At 36.4% G+C, this 27,940-nt stretch overlaps 1 protein-coding gene across 31 annotated transcripts in view; it reads left to right on the forward strand.

The window, feature by feature from the left end:
* The window catches only part of AP3S1 (adaptor related protein complex 3 subunit sigma 1), a 42,737-nt gene that overhangs the window by 4,961 nt on the left and 9,836 nt on the right, over positions 1–27,940 (forward strand). For 23 of the 31 annotated variants that reach the window (XR_008463983.1, XR_008463959.1, XR_008463962.1 and 20 more), the window contains exons 3-6: positions 1,280–1,391; positions 9,455–9,526; positions 17,542–17,649; positions 26,873–27,861. Coding sequence is in view for 4 of the 31 variants with exons in the window: in XM_054186943.1 (XP_054042918.1) it covers positions 1,280–1,391; positions 9,455–9,526; positions 17,542–17,649; positions 26,873–27,001 (421 nt within the window). In the remaining 27 variants the exon portion in view is untranslated. The other 8 variants (XR_008463981.1, XR_008463982.1, XR_008463985.1 and 5 more) reach the window with 8 other exon arrangements.

Consider the following 27,940-nt stretch of genomic DNA (forward strand, 5'->3'; position numbering starts at 1 on the left):
GTAATTCTGTCTTTCTTCGTACTGCTCAATTCAGTATTTTTTTTCAGTATTTTTTTTTAGGACAGGGATCACTTTATAGTTTGTGATTTATCCAAAGGCCTCAACAGTTTATATATACTAACTCTGTGTACTGAAGTATTTGAAAGAATTGGGTAAATAAAGCACAAAAGAGGAAACTTTAATTGCCATTTCTTTCCATTTTTGTATTTGTTTGTAATATTTTTGTCTGATACTTCTTAAACATTGTTCATGCTCTTGAGGAACAAAGGGTTCCCCCTCCCCCGACCCAAGCATTAATGCAAAGTAATATGCTTAAGCAAAAGTGACCTTAAAGATTTCTCATTCTTTTTATTTGTTGACGTATTTTCTCCCTGTGTTAAAGGTAGATACTAAAGGGATGATTTATCATACACCAAACAGGTGATTCAGTTCTGGTAGAGAATTAAGGGAGAATTATAACGTTTGTAGCCATGTATGTTCACACTACAAAATATTTTCATTTCTATTTGAGCGTGCCTCCTAGAGCTCAATGTAAAGATCAGTGATCTGAAGAACATCTCTTTTTATGATTTATGTACTTTCTTTGCAATGGCTGTAACAGAAGAGTGGAAGGAAATACCTGTTTAGGCCTCTTCTGTTCTTGTTCAGTAACTTGATGATTAGTGAGTCCATAAAAATTTAATTGCTTCTGTGACTTTACCATTGCATCACAAACTTTTGGTTGTAGTACAGTCTTATTTCTCAAGATATCAAAAATTTTATAGCACAAGAGTGTTACATGGTTACTAAGTAGACCATAAGCCTGATTTAGGGCTTTTCCTATTATGTAAATGCCAGTCTGCATTATAGTTTTCTTTTTCTGTTGATGCTCCTCTGAGAACAGCAGGGAAGGATTCACAGGCATACTCTCTGTTAATCTGTAAAGTAGATTAATCCCTGTATGGTGCCTAGTAGTGTGTAATGGAAGCACATTTAACACCTATTTTTTTTGCTGAAACTGCATGAGCTGTTTGAATTGATTCTAATAAAAAGGTATATATGTTGATGTAATTATTATCCATATGGATAACAATAACGGTGCTTGCGTGGTAAACGTAACTTTGGCTGGTTTGTTACTTACTATTCTCCATTATAATTATATCACAAAATAAAAGTTGTGGTATTGTTGGAAAGCGCCAGCCATTAACAATAGGCCTCTTATTAACTGAAATAACTGTGAGGATTTTCCCAGCTTATCTTTAAATGCTAACTAAGCTTTCATGTTTTCTTTCCTATTTAGATTAATAGGTGGATCTGATAACAAACTAATTTACCGACACTATGCTACCTTGTATTTTGTCTTCTGTGTTGATTCTTCAGAAAGTGAGCTTGGCATTTTAGACCTCATACAAGTAAGTATTTTTTGCTGCGCTGTCTTTTTTGATAAGTGGAATTTTACTTCAAATTACCTTAGAATGTCAATATTTAGCTGTGTCTTTTTCTGTAATATTTGGAAGTGAAGGTGGCTTTCATACTGTGAACACAGCCAAAGTGCTGAGTATTACTTTTAGATTGTTTGCAGTTTTCTGGACTGTCTTTGAAAAAGTTGTTTCCCAAGTTGATGAGAAAGTAAGGGAACAATTTGTTTGGAACCTACTGAACAAATCAGCAACTGTTTTTTGCTGCAGCTTTTCAAGGCCTTGTTTTAGCTGCAGGTAAAAATGGTGCAGTTCAAACACTCGCTAGACAAGTTTGTTATGAGAACCTTTTATACATAAAGCTCTGTGTGTGTATATACACACACAGACACACACACATATATATGTATGTCTATTGACTACAAATACTTGATGGATTAACACATCCAAAACCTCTTTGGATTAAGCCCTTGTGTCTTATGAGGTTTCGTCAGATATACTTTAGAAAATGAGTGCAAATGCTGCCCTAAGCATGTGTTTGCCACTGGGGGCGTTGGGTGGACGCAGATGAGGAGAAAGAGCCGGTACGTGTTCTTTCTGGATATCAATAGGAAAGCCTTGACAAAAAAAGGGCTTAATAATATAACTGTTTAATAAAACAGAATAAGAAGAATGTAGACAGTAAAAATATTACATGCCTTCAGATGCTGGGCATCCTGTGATCATGCAGCATCCAATGGAGCCCAGTTGTACTGTGCAGAGCAGATTCTGTCCATGGAGAAAAGCTCTCACTTTTCGGACCTTTGAGCAGTTATATACTTTCCTTATAAAAAAAGAACTCTATTCCTAAAGGATGTTGTCATGAGAACTTCTTGCTGGACTTTGAGGTACAGGCAAGGCCATGTAGGTGGGTGTAATCACTGGTACCAAGTGGGCGCTGCCTGCAGGCTCCTCTTTTACAGTGAGCTGGTTGAGTTCATCCTGCAGCTGAGGAATTTGTGCAGCACAGCACAGGCCTGTTCCTAGTCAGGTCAAGTGTTATATGGATCACTAACTCCTAAACATGCAATGGTCTCTTGGTCAGGATCAATACATTCCACTCCTTGATCCACCTACGGTTCATGTTTCCCAAAGACGTTATAAGTTATAGATTACATTAATAAGATACAGGCTTCTCAAGCTCAGTAGAGCAGACATCGTCTGTTCAAGATCTCTTAACTCATCGAATACAATGTCTTCTGCAAGCCTCCCAATACAGCATTTATGATTTAAACTGTTAAATATGTCTGTATCAACTCAGCAACAAAAATCATGTCTGGTAACGTGAAAGTTCTTATGTCAAGACAATTTCGATCACACCAGTGATTTTTCAACTTAAAATTTGCACATAAACAGTTTCACTGTTGATTGTTCATGTAGCCAGATGTGGCAAAAAACAGTTTCACACCATGTAGTGATGTATGTCGTTACGTAAGATGGGTCTCAGATATGTATATGTATGATTCTCTTACTGTTAAGCCTTTCAAAAGCTTGCACATCAAGAGAAATTATTTACTTCATAAGTAAAATCTATGGTATCCTGAGTCACGGGCCTGTATCTATTGATTATTTCACTGCAGAAAGCACTGTGAGCCTTAAAAGGCCTCACGTTTCCCTGCAGACCTTTCATGGAGTTGAATAGCTTCTCATAGTCACCTTTGAGTGTTCAGAACACCTCTTCAGCGTTTAACTCTTCTGGTCAGTAGATCTAAATTGTCTTTTTGAGTGGCTGTGTGGATAGCAGGGAAGGAAACTGTTTCTAGATTCTTACATCATCTTTGGTCAGAAAAACCATCTGCAATAGCTGAACAGTACAAGTTGCTGAGTGAGATATATGATGGCCTTACCTGTTCTTAGCAGTTCATTGTGCAGAGTTGCTTGTTGCTTAGAGTGTCTTCTTGGAAGTGCTTAAATATTTATGAACTGTGAAAAGAAGCATGTTAAAGTTTCATGTGACTTAGGGATGTTTTTCAGATAAAGTGGATATTATAAGTATCTTATGTTTAATCAGATAATAAAGATAGGAAAGACTATCTAGGTCAGTCAGTCTGATCTGTTTTATTTTGCAGGGCCACTATTCAAGTTCAACTAAGATTTTATTCATTGTGGTATATTAAAAATGTCATATCAGTAGCATTGGTTATTTCCAGTTACACAGTGTAACCTACATTTTACTTTAAGGTGTTGAAGCAAATTGCTTGAGCTTACTACTACCACCTATATTTGTATAGCCTCTAAACTCTCTGAATTAGGGAGATGTTAAACTTTCCTCTAAATTGTGTTGCTTCTTGTACCAGAAGTACTTTGATGGATTTCAGTCTCTCAGGTTTTTTTATTACACATCTTTTCCATTATGCCCCAGTGTTTAATTACATGCCAGTATAATTACTCGAAGGAAGCAGAAATAATAAAAATGCTATTTCTATTTATAGAAATACTTTAATTTTTTTGACCTGTATGATTTTGTTTATAAATACAGTCTCACCACAGTACCTGCAGCTGTTCCAGTATTCCCATTGCTCTAGATCATTGTAATTCAACCATTTGATTACAGTAGAAAGTATACAGAGATTAATTAAACATTTTTAGCTTCCAGTCTTGCTCACAAAAAGGATCTGTTTAATCTTCTTAGCAACAATAATCAGAATTAAATGTATCTTACACTGGAAAAATGCCCTCAGAAAGTTTATTATTACATGTCAACCCCACCTGCAACGCAGACTGGCAATATATACACATACAGGTCTACTCAAGCAAATAAGCTTTGTTTGTTTTTTGTTGAGAAGTGTTGAACCATTTTCATACATCTTTGTTTACTATAGTTCAGAGACAGCACAGGTAAGAGTAAGTCATCTGGAGTTTGTTATTAATCATACGTACACTGAATTGTTTAAATAAGTAGTTCAGTAGAGGGACAGTTTATGATCTCATGAAAATAAACTGGTGACATGAACCTAGAACTCAGTCTAGCACTTACGTTTTCTGTCTTGTAAATGGAATAAATAAAAACAGAACTACATTAGATTACATGTGGCAGTCTGCAGTTCTTTTCAGCATAAAGGTTTTGTTGTAATACTTAAGATATTTCTGTGAAGGCCACTTACATCACCATTAGGTCAGAACTGTATCACAGGTAAGTCTTCATTAAGCTCAGGCTTAATGAATGCACTGCATGTGTTACAAATCGTAGACTCTCCTTTGTGTTCCAACTAGATGTATTTGAAAACCTTAGGCAAATTCAGACTGTTAATTTTGTCAATTTTCTTTCTTTTTTTGAATACAAACACAAGATTGTGTTGATTGCTTTTGGGAGATAGGTCAGCATCTGTGCTATGCTTGGTAGGTTTCGCAGTCAGTTTGGATTCAGTGTAAATTATATCACGAGTTGTAGCTATTTTAGACTCTTGTTATTAGCCTGTGAAGTGTAAGGTTATAGTGCATGGAAATAGAGTACATAAGAAAATATAAGTAGCAGTATACTGAGATAAGGAAAAATGGAGTAGCATTTACAATGGTACCTAACTGTCTTATGGACATAAAAGCCCATGTCAACTCTAGGCATTTTTTATAATTTTAATCCATTGCTGTACTTCCAAGACATGTTGACTCAGTGAGCAGCTAAATCTATGAGATCAGTCTTCTGTGAAAAGTTGTATATAGCCTTGCAAGATTAATGTTGTTCAGTAAGATGCATATGGGAAATGCAGTGCAGTCCATGAAGGACGTTTTTCTCAGTTCTTAAAGATAAATCCTGACCAGAGATGCTTTTATGCTAATTAAATAAAAAAAGGAGAGGCATATGACTTGAATACCTATTTTGGCAGAAAAAATCCCTAACTAATTTTAAGTTAACACTATTAGTTTATTTTAGAGTTGGGTGGAAAGTAAGGAGCAGAAATTAAGAAGAAAAAGAGCATTTTGACCTAAAAAGCCTTATTCGTAATGCATTAAGTCTCTTGGCAGGTCTGCTTGAAAAGCCTAGCACACTTCTGTTTTGACTAATTGGCAGGACATTACAGTCTTTCCCTTACACAGTAATCTTGGCATTCTCTGTATAAGCTGTGAGTAGTTTAAAAAAAAAAATTATTGAAAGAAAACTGGGATGCCAGGGTAAGTGTGGGGAAAATGCAGCGGATGCGCCAAGGATTTATGAATTAGAAATGCTGTGGAAACACTGTAGTTGATTGCATATGCTTGCAATGATACGTGAACGATGACTTATTAAAGGTCACTCTTAGAGCAGAAGAGAAACCAGTCTTGTGTTTGGAGAACTGGCTATATAATCAGACTATTATGTTCTAGTTGTAGTCTCAAGAAACATTTGAGCAGTCAAAGGCAGTGAAGGAGACGACTGTCCATGGGCAGATAGAATTTATTCTGTCTTAAGGTTTGCCATTGCTGTTTAGCCTAGGAAGAAGGATGGGATATTCTTGATGAGCTACTTCTGTTGTTTTTAATTTTTTTTCTACCTGCTTTTGTTAGTATTTGGCATTATCTAGCATGAGGTGCATTTAATTGATTAAGTGTTCTGATTTTTCTGCTAGCCTTGTTATCTTCCCAATATTAATGTTTTATTCCGTTGTTGTCTTATTTGCAATAGAGATTAATAAACCCTTCATGGTAAAGGTAGTGTTTTATGTTTTGACATATTACTGAGTATAGGGAGCTCCTGGCTTGTATATATCCAAAAACAATGTGGTATTTTGATTCATATACTTTACTCTCCAAGTGTGTATCTGGATTTATTAAAGCATATTTACTGCAAAAGAAAGGTGTGGGTTTTTTCCTTATCTTTTTCTTTTTTTCTGTTTACTTACATGGAGATGTGCATGGGTTTTTCTTCGACCAGTGAAAGACGATGATTTCAAAAATGAAGCACAAGGGGGAGCTAGTAATTCGTTGTACATGCATCCTTATTTTCCTGCTATTTGACTCGTTTATTTATGTTTCTTTTCCAATAACAGCACAAGGTACATTTGAAATGATGTGTGGTGGGTGTGTGTGTCCGTCCTGAAACAATTGGTTTGTTTTCTCTTCTGGTTATTTTGATCTACAAGTCTGCAGCATCTGTTAGTGAAGTGCTTATATTTTAAGTGCTACTTGCCATAGTGTGCAATTCATTTGGCTCTCAACTAAAATTACGATTAAAGTGGCTCTAATTTTATTTACCATATTGATTATTTGAAGGTGTCCTAAAATAGGTCAAGGAATGTTCGTGTAAAATATCTAGTTTACCTTGTAGACTAATGCTTTTAAAGACCAGTTATTCGTAACAGATGTATACCTTGTCAGTACTGGTGTTACTCTGAGTCAACTCTCCATTGTGAGTGGAAGATTGAGAAAGTTTGCATGAGAAATCCTTAGCCAGTAAAAAATCTCTCTGAAGAATACCAGTGCCAGCTGATTTCCCTTAGATTAAAAAAATATTTGTGTGCATTACTGGTCATGCGTTGCAGGCAGAGATCTGGGAGTTCATTCAGTGTGTGATGGTGTCACTATGTGATGGGTAAAGGTTTAAAAGTAACCATTGTAACTGTGAAACAAGTGTTGTTATAGAAGAAGCCCTAGTTACTGGAAGGTCACAAAAATAAAACTTCTGTGTTGTTGATGTGGGGGTATACATCCTGCTACTAAATACACATATCTGTGAGGGCCTTTTTTGAGGATTCTTGAGTTGTTTTGGTGGTGTTTTTTTTTTTTTTTTTTAACGTGTTCCTTTGTTTTCCAAGGAACTAGATGGATGTCAAGGTCTGAGTATGTGCATTCATGTGCAAACTTGGTGATGTATATGAGGAATATATTATTTTCTTTCAGAAATAGTGTCAAACTGCTAGCTCTTGAAACTGAAACCTTTGGGTAAAGGTTACGTTTACACTCTATTTCCTATCTTCATGCAGCTAGTATCAAACAGTACCATCCTTGTAACCACATTCTCCTAAGGTACAAGGGAAATAAGAGAACATCTCTGGTCATTTGCCTTGGCGCATGTAGTTGTGAACTGTGTATTTTGTTCTGCTTAACATATAAGTTTTTGGTTTACTCGCCTCCCTTCTATAAAGAAGACTGTTATTATCACAACAAACAAACAACTACTTGAAGGAAAAAAAAAAAGATCTGCTTCACTTAGTTTCAGTACAATTTAACATAAGCATATTTATTTACTTATTTAACTGTTGTCAGTGAACCTTACTGTCTTGAGTCTGCCTGTGAAAATGCTCTATGTTTCTAGTTTAAGTTATGAATTAGAATTTTGGTATTAAAGAATAGTCCTTGTTCTAAGTGCATGGAACATCAGTTAGATGTAGTTTGGCTTTAAAATGGAGACTGATAATAGCAGTAATAGCAACAGCAGAGTGTGATCCTCTTTTCTTTTATACTTTTTTATAGTGTAAACTTTTACACTTACGTGTATGCATATGTGTAAGTATACACATAAATTCTTTTATAGTGTAAGCAGGATCTGAGACCGGGGATTCAGATGTAAGAGTAAACTTTCTTGATATGCAAGGTAGACAACTGGAAATGGCTAATGCCAACTAGACCTGTTTCACTGGGTCTGTAGACGTAAATATGTATCTATAGAAACAGGTCTCTTATCCACTTTATTTTTGTCAGCAGGACATGATTTCTCATTACTACTTCTGTGTGCCTAGGCATTTTGAAATCTGGTTCCTCTCAAAGACTAAGATAGGATTAATAAATCATGTTGAAAAGAGAATCAAAACCAAGTGTTTAACTTCTTCTGTATTGCTGCTTTGGGGTTTGAGTTTAAAATTGAAAAAAATAATTTACATACACAGACCTCTTAATAAATAATATTAAATGCATATTTGACAGAACAGCCTTGAAACATATAAAGCTGAGGTTAAAATTTCCCACAAGTTTCAGCTTTTTTACTAGTCATTAATAAATGATCTGTAAATTGTTAACAGAAATTCTTTTTAATTTTGAGGACTCTAAGCTCTCAAACTCAAGCATATGTTTAACTTAGTGTCTTGACACATCTCACCTAAGTCACTATGAGTTATCCCTTGCATAAAGGGGACTGTGCTTGTACCTCTCCCAAGACTGGAGTCTTTGGTAGCACTCACCACAAGCACGTGGTGATTGACTTTCAGGAGCTTCGTGAGTGCAAGTACACTTATCTTTTCATTATCTAGTCTAAATGGGGGCTAGGATGCTCTTAGTGTACCAAAACTGGCTACCGAGTACGTACCAAGGAATCTGTTACAGAAGTATGCAGAGCAGGGTAATGTACAGTCCGTATTTGGCGGAGATCATCAGTGGCTGAATTTCAGCAGCTGGTTGGATTCTTCTGCTTTGTGCACTTGCATTCTAGATTCAGGGAGGGGCTGTTTCCCATGGTACAAACTGCTGGACTTTTCTAAATTTATGTGGTGGTATGCCTGACAGGATCAGCATGTGTGACGTTAAGACAGCTACCTTTTTCCTCGGTCCAGCCTGAATTCAACAGGTCTAAACAAGGTGAAAGCTGCTGTACTGTTGCTGGAAGCAATAATGCTGACAAACTTGCATAATGCTGACAGTTTGCATTGCACATGTGTCTCTGTGTGGCGAAGTTAACAGTAGGCTGGTTAACTGGGAGATGCCCGCAATGTAGGGATTATTAAAATTAATAATAATAATGGAAAAAACTAGCTGATTGTTGCTTAATAATTGCATTCTAATGAAACGGGAAGGAATGCTTTGAATCACAGCTGAGAAAATTGTAGCATAGATGATGTTACTGTTTTTTCAAGGTGCAACTGTTGTTCAAAACTGTGTGACTTTTAGTGGAGTTATAACATAAACCAACTTGTGCATATAGTTTTGCCCTCTACAGTTAACATACTCTTGACATAATAACATTAACCACATAATTTCTATGGATGCTTATAATGCCTTAAAATCTGCCCGGTGTTTATTTTCTGTATTTGCTGTTGTTAAACATCACATCTAATGGAACTACTGAGTTTCTGTTAAATCTTGACCTCTGGCTTTTTGTTTCCTCTTTGCAGGTATTTGTGGAAACACTAGATAAATGTTTTGAAAATGTCTGTGAACTGGATTTAATTTTCCATGTAGACAAGGTACTGTGATGAGCTCCTTTCTTGTTAAGTAAAATGTTTGGTTCAACTGATACCTGGTATTAAAGTCTACAGTGATTCTACTTTTATTGTTAGTAAAATCTAGACTGTTTCTATCAACATATTATTTTCAAGACTTGAAAGCTATGGTGGAACATGTCTTTCTGAGGAAAAATAAAATAACGTGTGAGATTTGTGTAGTGTTATTGCATATATAATTGCCAAATTGGAGACATCTGAATATTCTCAGACTAGGCCTTAGTTTCAAGAAATAATTTGTTCTATTTTGTTTATGTAGGTGTTATATTACTCAGAACTGAAACTGTTACGGGGTTTTCCAGTTGGGGCTGGTAGTTGCCTTTCAAATGCTATGATTATGTAACTTAAATGCTGTGTGGGTCTTTCTCTTCTAAATCTCAAAGAGATGTTATGTCTTTTTTTGCACATTTAGAAGCAATCTTGTTTGAATATTCCTAGCTATGAGGAACAAGTGTTTATATATTAGTCTAATTTTGAGACACATTATTACTGTAGTAATCTTTCATTATAAGGACATTGGCACCTCTTGGTGTAATACCTAAAATTATGAGAATTGAATATACAGAATTAATTCCTTCGGTTGCATTTTATGGCTACTTTCTGTGCAGTCACCATTCCCCATCTGTGAACATCTTTTTGCATCAACAGCAAAAGGCATGAAAGGAAACTAAGACAAAAATCACTAAAAGTGGACTAAAAAGAAAAATAAGTATCTGAAATAACCATTTGGAACTGACTCAATTTGTTTCAAAATCAGGAGGTTCTTTTGGAAGAAACACTTGTACCTTGACCAGACAGTGAAATGCAAATAACATTGAGTAGGTGTTTGAACTGATACTGTGCTCATGACTAGTCCTTACGATTTCTAGCCTGGCTGGAACACATTTACTGTTTCCAAAATGGCAGATTAAAGTTAAAAAGGATTTGAGTGGTTTATATATCGGCGTCTGAGCTTAAAGAACCTAAATGCTGCAATCCTTTTTTTGGCGAGGAGTTTGATCTTTATCTTTAGCTGCAGAATACTTCCGCTGCTATGCAATCGAAGCTGTTGCTCTGTAGCATGTTTTATTGAGTAGCATTCCTTAAAATAAGTAGTCTTTTACACTTTATAGGAGAAAGATCTTTTTAAATGCTTCAAAATGTGAAATTTCTGGAAGAATGTTTTACTTTGTATTGGATATGAGATGATACTTTCTTCTTGAAAACTATTTGTCAAAGGGAAGCTAAAATTAAGGTGTTCAATTTGATTTACTAAAAGACTGCAATCCCATTAAATGTTTAGGCTAGAATTTTCAACCTCTGAGGAAAATGTGAACCCTAAATACTAATTAGATATTTTAGCAGAAGTAACCCATTTCCAAAATAAAAGATCAGTGAAACCTTGAGTTAAAAAATTTTTGAATTTGGCATTACACAGTGCAGTAATTTTGAATTTGAGCATAAGACTAAAGAGTAAGTCAACAAAAGAATACAATACAGAAAACTGCAGTAATGCCAGGCTACTGTCAGCAGTACAGTAGCATTAGTTGTGCAGTTGTGACTAATATGATACCGTCTCCATTCTTTTTTTTTTTTTTTTTTACACCAGTGTAATTGGTTTGTAAGACTTACTTTATACCATAGCATAGGATCAAAACATTTGATGTGGTACAGTTTAAGTTCATTAGTATTCTTGTAGATCTGTAAGAAAAAAAACCAGGAAGATGTATCCGTGAGAATGAAAATTACAGCATTAAATTATCTTTGAACTGCTGATAAGGTCATCTTGTCAGGAAGCAAAATGCATTGAGTCTTCTGAGTTACATCACGTTGACTTTCTTTTGTCAACTATTTCTGGCCTGGCTTGTTAATAGATTTCAAGTGTGCAGTAGGGAAAAACAGCAACTGCTGATGGATGTTTGGTCTGAACAGAATTTTAGTTATAGTGGATGCTTCCATGTGGAAGCTGTTTGAGGTGAATCATTCCAAATATTTGCATGTTGAGTGGCCTGGTGTTGAGAAAAGTGAGTATTGACTAATTGATTTGGATGAGAGTTGATCTGTGTCTTCAGTTCTTGATGGAGCTGTGGAAGGTGGCTTTCTTCCAGTCCTCTTGCCAGAACTGCCTAAAACCAAGAAATATCTTTCTTGTAAAAAATGATGTAGCATGTGAAAGAGTCAAACTATATAATCTCAACAGCTGTTGTCTCTTTAGTAGCATTTTATGTGGCATTTCTGTAAGGAAACATTTACCTTCATCAGGCAGCCATCATTATACCGGACCCAATGATGGCTTATATTAACCTGGAGCCAAGAGAGATGCTTATGCAAGAAGAATATTGGTCTAGTACTAGAAATTCATTTGGAGAATGGAATATAAGTGGGAGTGAGATAGTGTTTCTTATGCACTGTAGCAGGTGAGAACTTGGGGTGTCAGGGAGAGAGAATTGTGCTTCTCTTTTACAGATCAATTGTATTAAAAACAAGCAAACAAATTTCCTATAGCAGGAGTAAAATGTTTTCCAGAGAAGGAGGTTTATTTCCGTCCTGTACCAATTCCTACACTGAGTCCAGAAGTGTAACACTTACTGATGGAAAACACATCATAGAAAGCTATCATAAGCATCAACTAAAATACTAGAATACATTCAGATGTAAGGAAATACTTTTATTTTTCCACAAGATTTTTGGCACCTATTGAAATATCCCTGGGAGTATCATGATCTCTTCCAAGAGTTTATTATCTGACCAGAACAGTGGACCCTCTATAATCAGATTGCAGCTTGAAGAGAAGAAAATATGTTTGCGAAATCTTCCTGGGAGAATTTTTTCTTAATGTGTTCCTTCTCCACATTTGTTAAAGCGCGCATTCATACTTTTAGACAGCACATGAAACAGAAGTAGGAAGCACTCTTGATTTTTGTAAAAAAAAAAAAAAAAAAAAAAAAAACAAAAAAAACAAAAACAAAAAACAAACAAACAAACAAAAAAAACCCAAAAAACAAAACCCTCAAATTTATTATTGCAGAATGGCAATTTCAGATTTTGAAAAGTTGATGTTCCCGACAGTTTGGTTGCTTTCAGAATATAAATGTAAGAGTTGTATTCCATGTACTTTCTGCCTTTTACTTCAGTATTTTGAATACACCATTGAAGTGTATTTTGCACTTCATTGCCACTTAATGATTTCAGAAATCTTTTTGCTTCTTTAGGAAAATAATTAGTGAAATTTTTAATTTGAAAAGGTAGAGAAAATAGTGTGTGTTTGTTAATTTAGTGTATATTTGCAATGAAAAAGAAAGAAAAAAATAGTTATTTTGTTATTTAGAAAATCATCCCATTGCTGGCTCATGTTGAGCTTCTCTCCTTCGGGCTGCTCTCAATCCATTCTCTGCCCAGCCAAACCATTGTATTTAGAAATTCAATGAATTCATCTGTCCTATTTTCATATATATGAATACATGATTTTTTCTTTCCTATTTTTAAATATATAAAAATATTCTTATGTAAAAATATATTATTATATTTTCATATATTTTATAAAAATTGTTATTTATATTTTTATATAAAATACATGTTATTAAAATATATGTATTTAGGGGATGCCATACTGGACCTCATAGTCACCAGTGCAAGTGAGGTCATCGGGGATGTCAAGACTGGAGGCAGCCTGGGCTGCAGTGACCACGCACTGGTGGAGTTGAGGTCATGAGGGATATGTGCCAGACGAGGAGCCTAGTCAGGACCCTGAATTTTAGGAAAGCAAAACTCCGGCTCTTCAAGGAGTTAGTCAATAAGACCCCCTGGGAAATGGTCCTCAGGGACAAGGGGGCAGAACAGAGCTGGCAGATCTTCAAGGATGCTTTCCATAGAGCACAAGAGCTCTCGATCCCCAGTTGTAAGAAATCAAGCAAGAAAGGGAAGAGACCATGGCTGAGCTGGGGCCTGCTGGTCAAACTAAAAGGCAAGAAGGAACTGCACAGGCAGTTCAAGCAGGATCAGGTGTCCTGGGAAGAGTATAGGGATGCTGCCCCGTTATGTAGGGATGAGGTCAGGAAGGCCAAGGCGCTGCTGGAGCTGCACTTGGCAAGGGATGCTAAGAATAACAAGAAGGGCTTCTACAGGTATGTCAACCAGAAAAGGAAGGTTAAAGAAAGCGTACCCTCCCTGGTGACCAAGAATGGCAAACTAGTAACAACAGACAAGGAGAAGGCTGAGGTTCTCAACAACTTTTTTGCTTCAGTCTTCGCTGACAGCCTTGTTCCTCATGCCTCGCAATTTGAAGGAGCGCAAGACAGGCACCTGTGGGACAAAGTCCCTCCCACTATAAGTGAAGACAAGGTTTGTGACCATCTGAGGAACCTGGACATACACAAGTCTATGGCACCTGATGAGATGCACCCCAGAGTCCTTAGGTAATTGGCTGATGTAGTTGCCAAGGCACTCTCCATGATATTTGAAAAGTCATGGCAGTCAGGTGGAGTCCCTGGTGACTGGAAAGGGGAAACATCGCACCCATTTTTAAAAAGGGTAGAAAGGAGGACCCTGGGAGCTACCGCCCTGTCAGCCTCACCTCTGTACCTGGGAAGATCATGGAACAGATCCTCCTAGAAGCTATGCTAAGGCACATGGAGGACAGGGAGGTGATTCGAGACAGCCAGCATGGCTTCACCAGGGGCAAGTCCTGTCTGACCAATCTGGTGGCTTTCTACAATGGAGTGACTGCATCAGTGGACAAGGGAAGAGCAATGGATATCATCTGTCTGGACTTCTGGAAGGCCTTTGACATGGTCCCCCACAACATCCTTCTCTCTAGGGAAGGTGGGCTTTGATGGGTGGACTGTTCGGTGGATAAGGAACTGGCTAGATGGTCGCATCCAGAGGGTGGTGGTCAATGGCTCGACGTCCAGATGGAGAGGGGTGACAAGTGGTGTCCCTCAGGGATCTGTACTGGGACCGGTGCTGTTCAATATCTTCATCAATGATTTAGACAGTGGGAACAAGTGCACCCTCAGCAAGTTTGCTGATGACACCAAGCTGAGTGGTGCAGTTGACAAACCAGAGGGACTGGATGTCATCCAGAGGGATCTGGACGAGCTAGAGAGGTGGGCCTGAGCAAACCTTATGAAGTTCAACAAGGCCAAGTGCAAGGTTCTACACTTGGGTTGGGACAATCCTTGTTATCAATAAAGGCTTGGGGGGTGAAGTGATAGAGAGTAGCCCTGTGGAAAAGGACTTGGGGGTACTGGTGGATGAAAAGTTGGACATGAGCTTTTGTGCACTTGCAGCCCAGAAGGCCAGTCGCATCCTGGGCCGCATCAAAAGAAGCGTGGCCAGCAGATCCAGAGAGGTGATTCTCCACCTCTACTCTGCTCTTGTGAGACCCCACCTGGAGTACTGTGTCCAACTCTGGAACCCTCAGTACAAGAAGGACATGGACCCATTGGAGCGGGTCCAGAGGAGGGCCAGAAAGATGATCAAAGGGCTGGAGCACTTCTGCCATGAGGACAGGCTGAGAGAGTTGGGGTTGTTAAGCCTGGAGACAAGAAGGCTCCGGGGAGACCTTATAGCAGCCTTCTAGTACCTGAAGGGGGCCTACAGGAAAGCTGGGGAGGGGCTGTTTGCAAGGGCATGTGGCGATAGGACGAGGGGCAATGGTTTTAAACTAGAGCTGGGTAGGTTTAGATTAGCCATTAGGAAGAAGTTCTTTACACTGAGGGTGGTGAGACACTGGCACAGGTTGCCCAGAGAGGTGGTGGAGGCCCCATCCCTGGAGACATTCAAGGCCAGGCTTGATGAGGCTCTGAGCAACCTGGTCTAGTTGAAGATGTCCCTGCTGACTGCAGGGGGATTGGACTAGATGATCTTTAAAGGTCCCTTCCAACCCAGCACGTTCTATGTATATATACAAGCATTTTTGATACTATTAATATTGCTGACATACACGTTACACTTAAATTGTCCCTCCTGCTCTGCATCTGGCTTTTTCCAGAAATTTGGATTTTCTGCCTGTAATGGATAGAGCAAGTTTCTAGCTCTGAAGCATTTGTTTTTACCAGTGAAACTCTCTCCACATCATGAAGTAGCATGTTTTTAACCATAAAATGGTAAGATAATTCAATTATAGACCTTGGCAAGTGCCCGGTACAGCCAGGGTCAGCCATGGGGTCAGACCAAGCTGCTCAGGGCGCGAGGGAGCCTGCACAGCCACCAGGCAGCCTGTGCCACCACATGCCTCTCCTCCTGGGGAAAGGTTTCCTTACAGCCAGTCCCAGCCTTTCCTGTCCTTGACCCATCCCACTGTGCCCCTCTGAAAGAGCCCGGCTCCCCGGCAGCCCCCTGTAGGCATGGCAGGTGCTGTTAGACCACCCCTTCTGCAGGCTGAAAAACCCCTGGTGCTCCAGCGTCTCTGCCCAGGATGAATGCACTAGCCCCAACCATTTTGGTGTCCCTCTGCTGAACTCACTGCATTCCAGTGATGTCTTTCTTGCACTTGTAGGCCCCAAACTAGACATAGTGTTCTAGATGTAGTCTAATACATGTGAGTTTTTTAGGTTTGCCCATACAGTGTATTTACAGACTCCTGTTTGCGTATAGCTATAAACTGTTTCCTTATATTATGAGTGAAAACAATTTTTCAGTAAAAGAAGTGAATACTGGTGACATCTTTCAGTGCGTTTGGATTGTCTGTGTTGAGTAAATTGATGTTAGATTACCGTGGTTTTTATCTTTTTTTCTGATTGTGATGCTAAAAAGCTTTTAAATTCACTTAATAACAAACCAGAAGAATTAATTCTTTGGCACCACTTTTATATTATGCTTTTTAGCTTGGTATGTTACAAGGTATATACATATGCCAGGACTAAGAGAGTGGCTCGTTAAGGATTGTTAATCTTTCTCATAAGTATTTGATTCTTAAAGCTCTACTCAGCAGCAATAGGCAGAGAGGAGGAGCTGTTTTCAGCCTCTCCAAACACATTCATTGTTAAGTTTCTACTGAAATACACTAATGACTTATCAGGGAAAGGTTTCTTCAATTTTGTTTTGGGGTATGGCACACAAATGGGAAGTGTGGTGGTTTTTGATATACTGCTTGCAACTCATCTTTAGAAGTGTTTCATTTAGATTTACTTCTTTTGATGTATCAAATTGTACAATGTGTTTATTTCAGAAAAGGTAATAAAACGTTCCTTGTCTTAAGAATGATAATGGGATTAAAATATTATACATTATTCCATATTAACTCTATATATTACTCTGTATATTAACTCTGGATTTTTACTAGAAAGCACGTGAAAGCATTTTTTAAAAACAATTAGTCTTTCGATAAAGTGCAGATACAGACTTTGAAGCAGAGGTTCGTGAACCAGGGCTCACATCCCAAATCAGAGTTGCAAGGAATGGGGATTTTAGACATACCCATTTCACTAATGTCCCTGTCTGGCTTATGTAGTCCTTCAGTTTGAGTTCTAGACGCTGAAGACTCCCTGTTTATGGTGTAGTTCAGGTATGTGTCAGCTCAGGTATGTTAATTCTACTTCTAAGCCTAATCTTGGTACCAGTGGTGGATGAGGACCTCTGTGTCTCTCTTCCTTCATAGATGTAGCCCAAAGTAGTTTTTACACATCTATTTGTGAGCAATTTGTTTAGTCTTGTAGAACCTGCTCCTTAGAGTTGTTACTACTATTGATACTAATTAGAACTCTTCTCCATAGTCCTTGGTTAGAAAACAGGCACTGAAAGAAAGATGAATGTGAAAGTTTCTTCTAGCATTGATAACCAAAGTGATGAGTTTGTAACTGAACTACGAGCGAAGAAGATACTGGAGAAATGAACATCAAGTTACGAGCTTTGTTCCCAAATGGTTTTGAATAAATTGCTAACATCAATTAAGTGACTTAAAGAATGTATGTGTTCCTGTACTGATGAATCTAGGTATCATCTGTATAGATCTGTGTAGGTCACTTTGCATTTTTAAATTTTCCTTTGGTCTTTTTTAGGTCCACAATATATTGGCCGAAATGGTCATGGGTGGAATGGTTTTGGAGACCAACATGAATGAAATTGTCACTCAGATTGATGCTCAAAATAAACTGGAGAAATCTGAGGTAAGTGTGATGCACTGTGTAGTTTGCTGTTTGTCCTTCAGTAGCAAACTATATACAGCTGCTTGCTTATAATGCTAAAAATTGACAATGTATCGTTAGGCTAGGATATTGTACCTTTCATAAGTAATAATTGCATAGAGTTATTGCTGATTAGTTTTTGCTATTTGTATCTAATAGCATTGTGCACCATTGCTATTGAGATACTTCTGTAGTTCTCAAAGTTTTCTCTCACAGAAAGCATTTTATTTCCAGTGCATTTATTATGCTGGACTGGTGACTATTACACTTCAAGTGAAATTAGATAAAGAACCAAAGTGTGTATACAAAGACTACATATTCCTGTCTGCTAGCATGTTTCTAGCGCATGAAATAAATGGCAGCATATTCAGTATCACAAAAATACTGCAACACAAAATAATTGGACTGAAATGGACTAGATAGAATTTAAAACCCAGTTTTAGACCCTTTAAAGTAAATACAAATTCTACCATTTTGGTAGTCTGAACATTTGGTCTTCAGCTGAGTAGATTCAAGTGAGAAAATTGTATTCTGTATATGCCTGTAACAGTCTGAGTGAGGATGCTCACATAAGTTGTGGGAATCACTTTGCAACTCAGCAATTGTTGAATTTGCGTTTAGGAAGGAAATTTAGACTAAGAAAGGATTTTAGAATTACTTTAGCTATGACACAGAATATTACTGTTCTTTTAACATCACCAGATGTGCCTTATAAGCCAAAATTCTACTAGTACATCTTAGCTAAGTCTGTGATTGATGCTTATTGATGAGATTAATTCCACAGAAGAACACATAATCTGATTTTCAAAGCCTAATATTCAAATTTCTAAACAAACCTTTGCTTGAATTGGAGACTATTTCTAAAGTTGAATTCATCTGAGTAGATTGACATATTGCAGGTGGCATAAATATGAACTAAATGACATTTTAGGAGAAGACCCAGAGAACTTCCTAATTTTAACTGAATTGGAACAAAGAAAGAAATGAATTCTTCAGCGTTTTTGTGGTACAATGTATACTGTTCTCCTAATTCTGCAATCTGACACTGCATCACCTCAAGTCTTAGAATAGATCTAGTTGTCTGTTTTGCACAAGTTCCAAACTGTATCCAAGAACAGGACAACATTGTGTGAAAACCAGGAAAAAGCTAGGTATGATCTGGTACAGTGCATAGCAATATACATCCAGAAGGATTGTATTGTACATCATGAAGATGTCCAAAATGTTCATTTTAACATTTTTCTAAAACTCAGAGTGAACCATTGATCACAGAGATGAATATTTGGGATTATTCTCATAAATTTTTACTAAATTTGAATAACTGCTGTATATATGTATTTTTCTTTATTTAATGGAAAAGTAACATAGTGTCCCAAAAGCTGGACTTACCGAGCAGCTATGTTCTGCTGTGTATTATGTGCATATCAGTTTACCTGAAAGAATTTATTCTTAATTATGTGAATTCTGTTACCAAATCATCTGTAGACCAGTCTCTGATTAGTCATCTGAAACACATCAATTCAATGCAGCCAGCTGCAATACTTGCTGTTTTCCATTATTCATCAGTAAGTCATTCTTTCTTTTAATATGCTTTTAGTATAAAAGTGGTAGAACATATAAAAAACCATGTAGAGCTCAGAGCAAGGCAAATAGCAACTTTTTCTTTTATAATCAGCAATGAATTATAGAAGGTAAAGAAGCAGCAGTGGTAAATTAAAACACTTGGTGACTGGGATGGAGTAGAACATTTCACAGTCTGCTCACCACAAACGCATTTTTTTTGTTAGTTCAGTGACTGTTTCTTTTCAAATTTAACAGTTACTGTAATGCTGAGATACTTCACAGTACCTGGTAACTATTTCCTCAGATCATTAATCAGTTGTTTCATGTATATCTACAGAAATTTCCTGATTGCTATTTCTTCTCCTTTTGTCTTTTTGATCAAGATTGTAAATCTTTCGACATGTCTTTCCTGAACATGTATTTTCAAGATACAAGCAAATCCAGTTCATGTAACTCAAAATCAGTAATAACTTAATAATATTTTTGAATGCTGGTCACGAAGAAATCAAAACTAGTGGATCTTCTTAGCTTTATTTAGTAAAAAAAATATTTTTAAAATTTATAAATTATTATTGATATAGTCTCTAGTTCATAGGATTGCCAGCTATGCCACAGCACTCTCGCTTTAGTCTGTTCGGCTTGTTAGACCTCTGCCATAGTTCTTGCATCCATAACATCTGCTTTAAAGTGAAATTGCCTTTTCTTTTATAGCTGAAATGATGAAGCTAATAAAATCGTACTTAGCTACATTTTCAGAATATTTTAAATTTTGTATTGTGCCCACTTGATTTAATATGCAAAATGTAGGCATTTGACATCAGGTATTTGTTTAGTTATGTGTTATGTTTCTGAACAGGATTTCAGTTAGAATTTAGTGAAGAAGGTCAAATGTATTTGTTAAATTCACAAATATTTGAGCAAAGTTATCAACTCAAAGAATTTGTTAATGCTTTCAACAGAGATTAATTATTTAAACCACTATGAGGGAGTCCCTAGCTTTGATTTCTGATTCAGCTCTTACATTGCTTGGATGGGCTACAGAGGAAATTCTGTTTCTACGATGAGAAATGTTGTCTTTAATGCATTTCCCTACCTTTCAGTTTAGTGTTTATCTGTGAATGGATTTCTCGTCAATCCTCCTAAAGCCAAAGGATCATTATGATTAAGGGAGGGAATTTTTGGGAGAGGGGTCATTGGGATTTTATCCAGAGCCTCTGGAAGTATTGTAGGTAAACCTGGGCTACCTCTTCTCTATTTGGAGTGTTCAACTGCGTGTGATTTAGACTTTTAAGTTGGACCTCACTTTTTCCGAACCTCCTGATCTTTTCTAGCTCTTTCCATTCTTCTCTCTTACAGACCTTTATCTTTCAGTCTCCCAGACAGGACAGGTAGACAAAGGTATTGCTGACTTTTAGAAAAAATGTACTTTTAACAAAAAGGGAAAGCAAAATGATGTCAAAGGCAATAAATTACGTAGGCCAGACTCAAAAATTATATGTAAAAATACCCATACTAGTCCTTGTAGCCTACTTTTTGTGCTAGTTTTCTTCTTGTAGTTCCCTCATCTTTTTATTGGCTATAGTGTATTTTACTAGCTTTCCATTGACATCATATTTTTTATTTTATTTCTCTTCCTGCATTTTAGAATTTAACTTTTCTTTGTATCATTGTTTAAGAAACAAAGGAATATGAACTTGTATGAATATTAACAAAAAAACCTGTAAAACTAATCTGAATAAAAATTGAACACACAGATAAGAAAATATGATACGATGGCGTAGTAGAAATAGCTTTCTTATTGGGAGAATTTTGTACCTGATAATTTAGAATAGGTGGTTTGAATTCTTTTGCTTCACTATTTAGTATTTCCAAAAGAAAACAAAGAACTTTTACCTGCTTGCAGAGAGAAGTTTGAGGTGAACAAAACTTTAAAAAAAGAAAAACCACACCAAAACCACCAAACCAAGGAACTCAAATAGTTTTATACAAACAGAATAAAATTACTGTTGCAATTTGTAAAGATGATGTAGAAATACCAAAGTTGATCTTTCAACCTTAAGTATATCAAACATAAAATGAGAAGGGCTGTCAGCACGTACTCAACTTCAGATGTACATTTGCTGCCCTTGCCACCTGAATCACTGGATTTTTCTTTAAGATATCCTGATACCTGCAGTCACTGAACATGAATATTAACAAGGAACTGAAAAAGGAGGAGGAAAATGTATGTTTGAAGTTCAGTTTATGGTCATTGCCCCCCATCATTTGCCGTTTGAAACATTTAGTTCAGCTCAACAGTTTGAATGTCAGTCGATGTTAATTGCAGTACTTCAAAATTCATTTCCACTCACTTTAAGTATCTGTGTATTCAAACTGCAGACGAAGTTTATTTAATTTATGAATAGCTTTGCTCTTTACTTTTTACATGATCTTTCTAGGATAAAGTAGTGTAATATCTTTAAGATTTAACAAATACAATTCTGTAATTGGATTTAGTAGCACTAAGTTATGAAGCATTAGTTAAAAATGTTTTTGGGTAGTATGAAACATTTTACCTAAATTTGAAGTGTGCTATAGCACATGACGAAAATCAAGCAAATGACCTTCCTCTGCCTAATATATCAACATTTGTAATATATAATCTGTATTTCATTGTAACACTAGGGAGCTTGATTTCAGGTTTTGGGTTTTTTTTTTTTATTTATGCAAAGCTACTTTTCTTATTCTCTGTTCTGCTCACACATGTTTTGTTTTTATTTTTGGGTCTGGCAATGAAAAACAAACGAACAAATAATTAATCAATCATTCCCATCCATTACTCTCTTTGTGATTCAAGTGCTTAAAATTTCTAAGAGTACGTGTTAAGTCTTATCTGTTTGGCCTCATTTTGATATACTTGCAGACTTCATTTTGTTTTTTCTCTAATTATGTTCATTTATTTAACTTCATAAGCAGGGGACATGATCATTCCTTTATATTATGCATTGCATCCTTTCATGATTTCATAACCCTGCTGCTTTGAGGTCATACTTATTCTGGAAAGAAGCATTGTTATGAAACACCAGCAGCAGAGAGGTCCTAGTACCTCCAAAATATCTGGAAAAGGGTGGCTTATTTTGCAAAGTGTTAGCCTTCGTTATTTTGTTTTCCAGTAGGCTGTATATTTTTATATATTTATTTTAGTCATAGCTAGCTCTTGCGTAGAGTCGTTTGGGATGGCGGTTTGAATCTTTTTTTTTGTTAATATTTGTATATGCATATTAACTACACTTGTGATGTGCAGTACTTTTTCCAAATGACCTGAGTTTCTTTTTAAAGAGTAAAACAATGTTTCTGGGATCACTTTCATATAGAGTTATCAGTGGGGTGTTATGAGAAAGGATGATGATAAGAATGAAGAAAATTGTTTCCTATAGTGATAAATAATGACGCAAGTAAGCTAACACCAGCTCATATTTCTCACTTTATAGACAAGGACCAGTAGAATAAAAGTTCTGTTATTAAATGTGTCTGTTCCAATCTTTAAATAGCATTATTGTTTTGCATATATTGCATATGAAGTATATGAACATGTTTAAAAGGATTTTTTGCAGTAACTGAACCTAAAATTTTCATATACAGTGTTTCTACACTAAAGTACAACCTTCAATAATGAAATTGAGAATACAAAGCAGCTGTGGCAAAAATGTGGTGTATGGGCTTATTGTATTACCAGCTGTATGCAATTCGTACTGTATTTCTGAAGTTTCATTAATATGTCTTAAGAAATTTCATTTTCACTTGCTTATGTCATTTGCTCGCTGTGACAGACAATTCATCATTCATTGCATGTTTAAAGCTTGCTACGTGTTTGTTTTTTTTTTTTTTTTCCAAGTGAAACAGTTTTTTCTTTGCACCTCACCAACTTTACCTGCTGAATTATTTGATAAAAAAAGGCAGTTGAAACTTGGCCAGTTCAATGTTACAGTGATGGCTCTTTTAATCAGGTACCTCTATAAAACTGCTTAAACACACACTGGGGTGGAAATACTTCTTGGACTATCTTTGTGTTTGTAAATAGAATCTTCACTTTCTGTAACAGAAATGATAAATTAATGGAAGGACTGTGTACTAGTTCACTGTTTGACATGCTAAAAAAGAATGCTAAGGCATTTGGATATAACAGCATTTGAAATAATGTATTAATTATCCAGTTTGGGGAGTTTAAGTACTTTTCAGTCACTTTATCCATTAGACATTTTTTATGAACTGTTTGCTCGCTCTTAGAAATACTGTATGACTGTAATGTGCTTGATAGGGTTGACATTGTGATAAATAGCATTCTGCTATGCATATTATGTATACAATGAATTACAAACCTACTTAATATAGAGAATTACATGAGAAGAGAATGTGATAGTTTGAAAATCTCTACTCCAGCATATGATAGTGAAAGACAATCAACAATCTTGCTGGCAAAAAACCAAAGAGGTAATCTGAAATTCCTAGTATTTTTGTTAGGGATCTTCGCTGATCCTGATCCAGAGTGATCCTCATGAAATGTGACTGTTGGAAGTCGTGACTGTATAGGGGGGTGGAAGGGCAATGGTCATGTCAATTGTGGTATTTTAAATAATTCTCAATTGTGTCTCCATTGTATCCTATGCCATTGGGGCGGGAGGCAGGGACTGTAAGTCTGTGTAAAGAGGATAGCTGCAGGTAGGTAAAAATAATGACCAGTTATACTAAAACTTTTATTTGTCCATTAAGAATAATTAACTTTCATTAAATTAGGGTAAGGAATCTCCATCCTAGTCACCTAGAAGGCATCTCTCTTTTGAATTGCCAGCCATGCCTGTTTGTGTGGACCATGTCCATCACTTAACAATATTTTTCTGGTTTCCCATTGTTTCAGTTACAAATTGTATAATTCATTGCTTTTGTTACTACTTTATTAGTATTTTCATCTTCTCTATGGAAAACAGTTTACATTGCCCCACTTTCGGTTTTGCTTAAAGAATATTTCTTCAGTTACTGAATATAGAACTTAAAGGATAGAAGCAAATAAAAAGGAAATGCATTTATTGCTTTATCTGGTAAAACTTCAATGGTAGTTACCTCCTGATTTCAAATTGGTATTTCCAGGTTCTCAAATATAAAAGGACAGTGTTGAGCAGCTTCATATCTTCTGCCCAGTTTTTTAATAAATAGCAAGAAATTGTAGTGTCTAATACTACTCCTGCACGTTCAGGGATGCTAATTTTGGATACTTGCATTTCTTAATAGTGGTAGTGTTAGGTCCAGATTTTCCCCTTCATGAGGGGAACACAGCCTCTGAAGTGAATGACCTGGTAGACTTGGTGATATTAAAGAAAACCAAGGAAAAAGAGGCTTTGAAAATACTTATTTGCACCCTTTTAGTTTTACTTAGTCTGTACGTCTGAAAACTGATGATTTGGATTATGTCAGGGACAAAGTGAGCAAATGATTTGGTTGCATTAGAGATTTAAGATTTCACGAGCTTTCTCCTCTACCCCACCATGCCTTTCCCAACTTTGGCATGTCTCATATGAGTGTTTGGCAGGGGGGGATGTTATAACAAATGACTCAAGGCTTTCTGGTCTCTGTTCCTGGTACTGGGAATCCTCCTGTGACTAAAATCTAGCCATTTGTGATGCTTTAGCCTTTCCACATGGTATAAAAAGGGTTATTTGAAAATTAGAAACTTTAATTGGTTTTATTTTGACTATACGTTATGTTTCTGAAGGGAGAGTGAGAACAGTAGGTAGGATTTTCAGTGGAAATCTTATGTTAATTTGACCTTACATTTATTTCTTATAAGAGAGTAGCAAAAGGGAGAAAATACATTTTTGGACAGCCTTCAAAAAGTAGAGTTGTTATCTGAGGAGTATATGAGGTGTCTGTCTCCTTTTGTGCAGTAGTTCAGGTGGACACCACATAAGTCAGGTGTACTCCTCAGTAATTATAACCTGCAATTGCAATGAATTTCAGTGAATATCAAGAATCTGAAAAGGTTATACTTTGAGCAGCAGTCACGTACCAACACTGCTTAATAATCAAATATGACACAAACTTTCACAGAATTTTTTCTTCTTCTGTTTTGCTGCATTTCTTGCGCAGAATTATTTTATCTGCAAATGCACTGGTTTCTTCAGTCTTCGACACTCTTACAATGAAAGACTTTCTATTTCTACAGATTTAGTCTTTTGTTTAACTAGTTCTTGGCATGTTGCTTTGTTTATTGTGGATTGCTCCTTCTTACTGGGCCTGCAAGATGCCACACTCTGAAACTGAAGTAGTTCTGAAAATCACGTTGTGGGTTTTATTATTTTTGAATATTTTTAATCCTACTTTTAAAACACCAAAATACAACTAATTTTTTTTCAATATTCACAGAACTTAGAATGTGATGTGTTTTTCTGCAAATAAGAGCTCTGGTTTTAAAATCTTCCCCGGCAAGAACAAAAATGATTTTCACGCTTTTGTGGCAGGCCTGAAGTAAAACCACACAGCTAATTCTAAATATGCATAGAGAATCTGAACTCTTAAGAGAAACATTTCCATACTTAAAATAAATAGTATCTTTTCTACACAGCCTCAAATACAATAGCACCTTAATTATTGGCCTTTTTTTAATAGTCCTTAAAATAGCAAGGTTTTGAAGAGCTGTGCTTCAGAAGCAAGAAAGGGAAAAGGGAAAGATCACGTTCTGTATGTCTTCAGACCTCTGAGCTGTAAATGATCCTTGTTAGCATTTCAGTAATACACCTTAATGTGTAAACTTGGCAGTTATATTGTCTAAAAGGCAGAACTGCATGGAACTCAGTAATGAACTTACTTCTATATTGTAAAACTTGCATATTTATACAGAAAGGCTCAGACTTTAAATGAAGAGAGACTACATGCAGTAGAGGACTTCAATACAAAATACGTACATCAATGTTTAATTTGGCGTAACCAGGTTGTTATGTAATGTTCCAGTGTGCCTGCAGGCTGCAGATAAGTTAGCATATAAAATTAGATACTGCGGGATAACAGATTACTCCAGTTGGTCTATACAAGTGATCTCTTTGCATGCTCTTTATCACCCACAAATGCAAGGTGCTTCTCCTTTTCATTTTAGGCTAAGCCACCTTGAAATACCTTTTTTTTATATATACATATATATTTATTTTTTTGTACTTAGATAAGTAATAATGGTTCAACTGATACTCAGTAACTTGTTACTTTGAGGTTACATATTCTGAACCCATAACCAGTGTTAGTCAGCTGTGAACCATGTGAACTTTTAGAATAGGTAAGAGACAAAGACATCATGCTGGACTTTAAATACCTCAGGATTGTCTGTTCCGTAACCTGCACATTACACATGCTTGGATAAGCCTCCTCTTCCTCCCCACATACTTTTCCATCAAGTTGACATTACATGTTTTACCATATGAAAAGGAGTGTGTGAACTGTTTTCTCTTTCTGGTTTAATATTTCCAAATAACCCATTTCATTCCAAACACAATTACCATCTGGTCTTTCTAAATGTGTAACCATGGAAATACTTGAAAAGTTAGTTGCCTGTGTATATTGCTAGTGAATATTCTTGTGACCAACTTTGCCTGACTTGCATTTTTCCTCACTTTATACACAGGCTGGTTTAGCAGGAGCTCCAGCCCGGGCTGTTTCAGCTGTAAAGAATATGAATCTGCCAGAGATCCCAAGAAATATTAATATTGGTGACATCAGTATAAAAGTGCCAAACCTGCCCTCTTTTAAATAACATGGCTACTCCAGGTAAAGCCAAGGAAGAAATGTAATAGAGATTTACCGCATAATTGTTTACTAAATAAACGACATGTCTAACTTTTGCTATTTGGATAAAACTCAAGGTACTGTATAGACATAATTTGAAAAATCAGTGTGTGGAGTTGAATGTTGCTTTTGTGTTGTTTGTGAAATTAAAGGAAATGGGTAGTTCCCATGTGACTTCTAAATTACATTCCTATGCCCGTGTAAGGCATATCACTGTGTCTCGGCTGCTGCAGTATTTCGGGAAAGTATTTAAGATGTTCTTTACTTTGTATAACCTATAATGCTGATTTTTTTGTATATTCACTAAGGTCTATAATTAGTGCATTCCTTAACTACTTCTGCTGTTTGTCATGATTATTTAAGACTTAAGTGCAAATGTTGCATGAAAACATTAAACTCTTGTTTTGTTCAAATAAAATCATAACCAACTGGACTTCTAAATACCTGTTAGTCTGAAATCTACTCTTTGCAATAAATCATGTTATATCCTATTCATGGAGCCAATTGACTATATATAAGTACTGTTGTAGCAAGCATTAATGTTGTAGTTTAATCTCTGAAGGAATTACACGGGGATATTGTGTAACATATTGGCTCCTTACATTCCTAACAAAAGCTGTTCATTATTATTCTGAAGGAAAAACTGCCTTTACTGAAGATCTGATGACTTCTGTTTACATATAGATGTTGAGAAGATACTTACACAATCTGATAGACTTTCCCTGACGGTCTGACTTTTTTTTGGGAAAAAGGGTCTCTGCAGTTGCTGTGTGTGTTGTGAGAAGTACGGAATGGGCTGAAGAGATTGGGCAGCTCAGAACTGTAAATGTGAGTGCATCAAGTATTGTGATAAAGAAAGGCACTCTGGAAAGATAAATGGGGATGCTTTAATAGGCCCACTGTGCCT

Source organism: Rissa tridactyla, chromosome Z, assembly GCF_028500815.1.
Source record: "Rissa tridactyla isolate bRisTri1 chromosome Z, bRisTri1.patW.cur.20221130, whole genome shotgun sequence".
NCBI lineage: Eukaryota > Metazoa > Chordata > Aves > Charadriiformes > Laridae > Rissa > Rissa tridactyla.